The following is an 8,136-nucleotide window of genomic DNA, read 5'->3' as shown; positions in this document are numbered from 1 at the left end:
ACACAGATACATGTAAATACACAGAAATACACATGCACAGACACATGTACATACACACAGACACATGTACGTACACACACACACATACATGTACATACACACAGACACATGTACAGATACACACATGTACATACACAGACATGCATACACACACGCTGTTAAGTGCTCTCTCCTCTCCCCTGAAGCCACCACTGGCTGACATAGAGGATCATGTTACCAGAGTGAGTTGAAATTAGGTACACAAACACACACACACACACACACACACACATACATACAGACGACCCTATAAAAAGTTGCAGTACTTTGCTGTTCACTCACAGAGCTGGGTACTGCACTCTAGGGGGAGGCAGAGAGCACAGCACACACTGCTTGCTTTGCTTTCAATGCGCTCAGCTATTGAGCAGTCTGACGGCTCCCAGTGCCAATGACAGATCCGGCGTGAGCTCCGAGCCTGCTTACCAAGACGGCCCTGGGGGACACACTCGCCCTCACCATAATTTCCACTCGCCATTGGCGAGCAAACGAGCAGAAATTTCAAGGCCTGAACTAAGAGATATATATCTGAAAACTGACCCTAAAATGTCGAACACTGGTATGAGGTATGGCAGTGATCAGGACATTGGTATGAAGAATAGCAAAGATCCGGACACTGTTATGGGGTATGGTGGTGATCAGGATGCTGGTGGTGTGAAGTATGGTGGTGATCAGGACACTGTTATGGCATATGGGGTGATCAGGAGGCTGGTATGGGGTATAGCAGTGATCAATATGCTGGTATAGCATATGGGGTGATCAGAACACTGGTATGGGGTATGGTGATGATCAGGACGCTGGTATGGGGTATGGCGGTGATCAGGATGCTGGTGGTGTGGAGTATGGTGGTGATCAGGACACTGTTATGGAATATAGGGTAATCAGAACACTGGTATGGGGTATGGCGGTGATCAGGATGCTGGTATAGCATATGGGGTTATCAGAACCAGAACAATGGTATGGGGTATGGCGGTGATCAGGATGCTGGTATGGTGATGATCAGGACATTTGTATGGCGTTTGGCAGTTTTTATTGTTAGCACTGGGACAGGTGACAGGTGCTGGCTGAATTATTTGTTAGGGACTACACTGGGACAGTAATCAGGAACACTGGGCAGTGATCTGGGACACTGGGTTGGATGGCACTGCAGTTTGTGAGTGTACAAGCATCCTGACAGGCTGCAGCATCACTTCTCTCTGCTCTCACAGTGAAAGCAGAGAAAACAAATCTTTAGTTTCACTTTTCATGGTTTACTATGCGATTGCTGTGATTGGACACAGAGGTAATGTGATCCGCTGTGTTCAGGTGACACACAGGGAGGCTCCGATGTGGGCTGACGTAAAGGCACAAAGTTAAAAAGCGTATCAATATGTCTGGAGACCTTCCAGGTGGTCAGTGGTGAGAAGCCCCTCCACGTGGATGTGATGTAAGGTGCTTGGAACTAGGAAGATGACCAGCGGAACGCCAGGAAGAGCCAGCGAAGCAGCAGTCTGAGTCCGTATGTCACATGGATGAGAACCTCTGTGGACAGCAGGGAAGCATTGTAGGGCCAGAGATGGCTGTGATGATGTCATGTGTGCTTTTTAATGTCTTTTAAATGTGCATATTTATTGTTTTTCATTTCACCAACATATTTTCAAGTAGGTAGTGGCCGTCTTCTCACCTTTTTTCTGTTTATACTGGTCTTACACAACAACTGGTGAAGATCAGGGGAGATCATACGACCCAAACTGACGAGTGACTTCCAGAAGACAAGAGACTTCCACCCCTTCCCCCTCTCCTAACAGTCACTTATTTGGTTTAGTCACTGTTGGAAGGCAACTTGTATTTATATCAGACATTTATGGATTCTTACTGCCTGGTTATCAAAGAACCATTTGGCCTGTTGGATGTCATCTTGGAGTGTCAATAAAGCAAGAATTTAAAACAAGATGTGTGTAACAAAAGGCTGCATCCCAAAATCCTGGTCCTGGGAGTTCACATACCCCCCCCCCTAGCGGTGGGGCATGGAGATAAGGGAGCCTCAGCCCAGATTCCTTGGTGACAGGAAGATGAAAAGGACAGATTACATGGCTTCTAGCCAGAAGGAACAATTGAGTACTGTCCGTGATACTTTTTTTATTTGCACTAACATACAATTTTGAGGACAAGCTTTCGGGGAATGTCCCCTTCTTCAGGTCTAAGCAGTACTGAAACAAAGATTTAGCAGAATGTTAGAAGAGATGGGAAAAAAAAAATCTCTTCTAACATTCTGCTAAATCTTTGTTTCAGTACTGCTTAGACCTGAAAAAGGGGACATTCCCCAAAAGCTTGTCCTCATAATTTAGTGCAAATAAAAAAAGTATCACGGACAGTACTCAATTGTTCCTGTCCCAAATGCAGTAATACGGCTACAATCACCTCAAGCCAGAAGGAAGAAATGGATGTGGACTGGAATGCTGACCTGGGTCATAGCATTTTTGGCAATATAGCAGTGGCCCCTGGTGGAGACAACGACATACTTCCGGGAGGATGGCTGGGGTATTACTATACATCCTAATGAGTAGGGAGGACAGCCCCTTATGAGTTATGGACTGTCGCCCATTGGACGGAGGACTACACCAGGCGGGTCAGGGGTGTTTGTGTGGATGGTGTCTGAGAGTGCTTTTAAATGCAAGTCTGGCCATGCTTGCTCTCTTCTTCCCTCTTTCTACCCAGGGCCCAGCTAAAGGATACTCAACTTTGAGGACAAACTTACATAATGTATCATCTTTACTACTTTATTTCTATATGCTCTGTAATATTTGTTTAGATTTCTCTGTAAGTGTTTTACTTCCTTTGTAAATATATAAAACCTTGCTTCCTTGAATATTGTGTTTATTAGTATAGCTAATATTGTAATATATTGCTTCCATCAATATTGTCAGAGCTTGGATAGACTAGCTAATTATAAGGACCGACAAGATCATTCTCAATTTAAATATAAATAGGAGGATTCCAAAACCACCAACCCCCAATTTTTATTTGTCATCTATACACAAAGTACCTCTAAGCTTGAAGGTAGTGCTAGGCTTTCTTTTTAGAAATCCTGACTTGCTTTGTAAAGCGAGAATGGCACATTTACACAGTAATAAAAAGTATAAAAAATAGATAAAATGGGAGAGTGGCTTCAGCTTAGAATGTGAGCAGCCACTGATTTTAGGAGCTCCATCTCAGCACACCATGTGAGAACATTATCCTGTTTATACCTGTGCACCTTCTGCCCAGTTTTAATCTTACAACTCCAGAGCATTCACCTTCCACAGATAAACAATCCCCAACCCCATCATCCACATAACCAAGCCAAATGCTAAGCCAGAGGCTTCCTTAGCTGGCTGTGAAGCTATTACTAAGGTTTTGATGGGAACAAGCTAGCATTCTGCTGGGTTTGTTTGGGTATGCCAGATTGCTTCTCTTTTACCAAATAAAGTATTGTGAAGGATTGTTACCAGACTCCAGTTCTCCCTTCAAAATGTTATATTGTGGAGGTGTACGAAGACCTGAGCTGTTATGCCTGACATTCCTTGTGTGTATACGAACATAAAGGTGGAGATACTCTTGTGATACATCTATACAGTCATGGGCAAAAATATTGGCACCCTGCATTTCTGTCAGATAATGCACTGCTTCGCCCAGGAACGTATTGCAATGACAAATGTTTAGGCATTCTCATGTTTATTTCTTTTGTTTGTATGACACAAAAAGTGGAGAAACAAAAAGCCAAATCTGACACTTTCAATGCAAAACCCCAAAAATGGACTGGACAAAATTATTAGCACTCTCAATTTAATATTTGGTAGCACACCTCTTGGAAAAAATAACTGAAATCGATCGCTTCCTGTAGCCATCAATGAGTTTCTTACACCTCTCTACTGGAATTTTGGGCCACTCTTCTTTCACCAACTGCTCCAGGTCTCTCAGATTGGAAGGGTTCCTTTTCCCAACTGCTGTTTTGAGATCTCTTCATAGGTGCTCTATGGGATTGAGATCTGGACTCATTGCTAATCAGTTCAATACTCTCCAGTGCTTTGTCTGCAACCATTTCTAGGTACTTTTTTATATCTGCTTTGGGTCATTTTACTGCTGTAAGACCCATGACCTCAGACGGAGACCCAACTTTCTGACACTGGGCTCTACATTGCACCCCAGAATTCTTTGGTAGTCTTCAGATTTCATAATGTCATGCACACAGTCAAGTCATCCAGTGCCTTAAGCAGCAAAGCAACCCCAAAACATCAGTGAACCTCCATTATGTGTGACTGTAGGGACTGCATTCTATTCTTTAAAGGCCTCATCTGCAAGCAGTAGAATGATGAGCTGTTATGTTATGTCTGTCCACAGCACATTCTCCCAAAAGGATTTTGTCTTCCTCAGGTACATTTTGGCAAACTCCAATCTGGCTTTTTTATGTTTCTGTGTCAGCAATGGGGTCCTCCTGGGTCTTATACCATAGTGTCCCTTTTCATTCAGATGGAAATGTATAGCGAGAGCTGACACAGTTGTACCCTGTGCCTGAAGGACAGCTTGAATGAAGTTCTTTAGTCACCATTCGAATAATCCTTCATTGCAATCTTTGATCAGTTTTACTCTTTCATCCACGTCCAGGGAGATTAGCTCCAGTGCCATGGACTGTAAACTTCCTGACAACGTTGTGCACAGTGGACACAGGAACATTAAGATCTCTGGAGATAGACTTGTAACCTTGAGATTGCCCATGCTTTTCCACAATTTTTGTTCACAAATCTTCTGACAATTCTCTGCGGTTTCTCTTCTCCATGCTTCATGTGGCACACAGAGACACACAACAGAAAGGTTGAGTCAATTTTTCACCATTTTAACTGGTTGCCGTGTGATTTCGATATTGTCAGCCCGTTAATCGATACAGGTGAGTTTAATTGCAAATTACAGGAGCATCACAAACTTGGAATGCAATTATTTCTCACAATTTTGAGAAGGTCCCAATAATTTTACCCAGTCTATTTTTGGGGTTTTGTGTGAAATGTGTCAGATTTGGCTTTTAGTTTCTCTGCTTTTTTTTGTGTTATACCAATAAAAACAAAAGAAATGAACGTGAGAATGCCTAAACATTTTAAATTGCAACAATTTTCTGACTGAACAGGTGCATTATCTGGCAGAAAAGTAGGTTTGCCAATATTTTTTGCCATGACTGTAGCTGTGGAGATGACCCTTTACTGGATCAAGATACTTTTTCTAACCAGTTTACCGCTGTTGAAATCCAGTGTTGAACATTTGGCTTTAATTACAGCAAATAGAACAGCCCTGATAGGAGTTTTGGTGCAGGTTAGAGTGGATGTGGGTCTACTTTGCCAGGATTTCCACACTTACCAAGACTGAGTGTGGGAGTCAGAATGGAAGATCTATAATGTGAAGGATTGGTGGTCACATATGGATGATAAATTGGCTACTCCTGAGTGGCGGGTCACAGTGGGGCAGAACCGTGCTGAGTACTTTTGTAAGGGTGTGACGCATGGATTAATTCTAGTGTGTAATGTTAAACTGCAATATGCTCTTTGGTCAGTAGATAGCAGCAAAGTACAAGAATCGATTTTGTAGTGACTTTTGCTAAAACAAGATAAATGCTTATTTACCCTATAAAGTTTAATGAATACTAATTTAGGGGCTAAGTAGGACCCTCAGAAGGGTCATAGTGAACTGTAAATGCAGGTTTGAGGCTGCAATTAAGAAATTATTACTGCATCACAAACTCTATGGGAAGGGGAGGAGTTCCTGTGCTGAGGAGGAAGTGGAGTCTGGCTGATGGATGCTTAGGATGTCTGGAGAATCTGTGTGGGGCCTGGAAGAGGATTTACGGCTCACAGAGGAATCTGGCAAGGGCACCTAAGGAAGATCCACAACGAGGCCAGGAAACAAGTGACTGTATGGTCCGGTTCCGGAGTGGGTCAGGAAAAAGCACCAAGAGCCTGCCAAGGAACTGTAAGTGCGGCTTTGCCGCAGCACATCGCACCGCACGTGGTCAGTGACATTTTGGATATACCAGGAAGTTACAAGAGACACACTCCACTTTCCTTTGGATTACAAATAGTATTGCGCAATACTTAGGGTGCACCCCAACGTTATATCTTGCTCAGGAACATTCAGGCGCAGCCAGGCTGCTTTCTGGACATTGGGGAAAGTCCGCAAGTACGGGGTTAGTGTTAGACAGTATTATTCTTACTGTATGGTTATGTGCTGTTATCATTCTGCTTACGTATGCTCAGCTACATGATCACTATAACTGTTCAGTAAACGTAATTGTTTTAAAAGAACCGCTGTCTGTGTGGCATTGTGTACCCTCTGAATCTGTGGGCCCAGCCCTCGGCTTTCCTTCACTTTGACAACTGGTTGAGACAGAATGGTCTCCTTCAGATGTACTTGAAGGAACCAAGGGATGTTCACCAGATACATTTATAGAACAGTAGCTTGAAAATGCATTCTCCATAGTTCACCTGCACCTGATCCTATGATTTATTTCTCTGTTTCCATTGTGACAATATTCTACTGTGTGGCCACTGAAGTATGATCTTCTTCTATTCCTCTTTAAAACCCTTGCACATTGGAATACAACTTTCACTGCATACTAACCTTTTTATTTTATACCTCGTAGACAGCTGGCTCTAGTTTCATTAGAAATCCTCGCTACCAGTTAAAATTGTTACACTGATTTTGTCAACTTCAGAGCCCAATATGTGATTCCATTTCCTTGTTATAGATGTCTAAAGGATCCATAAATAAAGACTTACGGTATGTGGAAAAGCCTGTCAACACGGGCCCTTAGTCGCCCAATCCCTGCATTCTCATATGTCTGATATGCAGCATGATGCAACCATTTTGATTTTTTTGGTTGATTTACTAAAGGAATAGAACATGTTCAACTAATTTTAACTTGTCTTACTGAAGGAGGTAAAGTAACATAAGAATTCACTCTTCAAAGAATACCCAATCACATGCAAGGAAAAAAAAGGATTTTTACTTGCTCATGTCTGCATTCACTAAGTCATGATTGTGTTCACTAAGCTAAGTGAATTTTCATGTTACCTACTGAATGAGACAAATGTGTGCTGACTTCAATGAGTCAATCATTCATGTGCAGCAAAAGTCAATTTTCTTTTATTTGTTGGTTACATGATTGGGTCTTTTGTTTCACCTCATTCACTAAGATACGTGAATATTACAATTGCAAAGTGAAATTGACCTTTGAAAGTGAACAGTAAATCAGGGTCTCTGGATTTATGCTATGGGATACCAAGTTTAAAAGTTTTCTGTTCATGTAAAGACATTGAAGTGTCTAATCTTTGATCTAACTGAATACAAACCAGATATAAAATCATTTGAAGAAATCAGATATAAAATCATCCTGAAAATGATACACCTGTTTGAAACCCTGTACAAAATACTGGGCAATTACTTTAAAAGGGGTATAATTTCAGAAGCTAAAAAGATAAAGATTACACAAGAAATGCAAAAAAAAGATAAAGATCATTTAGTGCTATTGTGCATTTATTAATTTTTTTTATTTACTATGTTTTCATCCATTTTATTAGAGTCTCTGAATATCGGGACTATTGCTGTGCAACAAATTTAGTCCAGTTAAAAACTAAATAGGTACAAAACTTATAATTTAAAGAGTCATCTGGCAGTTCAGGCCAGTCCCGTGATTAAAAAATAAAATGAGATCAGTGTGTCTGTTTTGGCAGTTGCAGAAGATTCAGATGTTTACCCCATGTGCTCTTTTCAAACCCTGCAATAAAAACAAAAGAGAAAAAAAAAGAAGATTATTAGAGAACGGTAATTCCACCTCCTGCCATTATACTGACAGTATTCTATTGTAACACTAAGGAAGGTACAGTATATAAATTACAAACTTATTGTCGGTCAGTGGATAAGTGTCCCCTAAAATGGTGGTAAGTGGGACAATGATCTCCTTAAATAAGTGGCCAGTGGGAATAGGGCCCCCTTACAATGGTGGCAAGTGAAGAGAATGCCCCTTACATTACCCATTACATTGTTTTTTTGAGGCACTGGTAACATAGCCAGTGCTTTCCAGTTACCCCCTGGGAAGGC

General features: G+C 41.6%; 1 protein-coding gene across 7 annotated transcripts in view; it reads right to left on the bottom strand.

Moving 5' to 3' along the window:
• Positions 1-7,554: 7,554 nt before the first annotated feature.
• The window catches only part of JAKMIP1 (janus kinase and microtubule interacting protein 1), a 249,212-nt gene continuing 248,630 nt past the window's right edge, over positions 7,555-8,136 (bottom strand). For all 7 annotated transcript variants that reach the window (XM_089677383.1, XM_089677387.1, XM_089677386.1 and 4 more), the window contains one exon: positions 7,555-7,813. In XM_089677383.1, the coding sequence (XP_089533509.1) occupies positions 7,781-7,813 (33 nt within the window). In that variant the 3' untranslated portion in view covers positions 7,555-7,780. The remainder of the gene's footprint in view (positions 7,814-8,136) is intronic.

This window comes from Staurois parvus, unplaced genomic scaffold (assembly GCF_062004578.1).
Source record: "Staurois parvus isolate SC_StPar_1 unplaced genomic scaffold, SC_StPar_1.0 ptg000186l, whole genome shotgun sequence".
In the NCBI taxonomy this organism is placed as follows: Eukaryota; Metazoa; Chordata; class Amphibia; order Anura; family Ranidae; genus Staurois; species Staurois parvus.
This window is presented reverse-complemented; position numbering and strand designations above follow the sequence as displayed.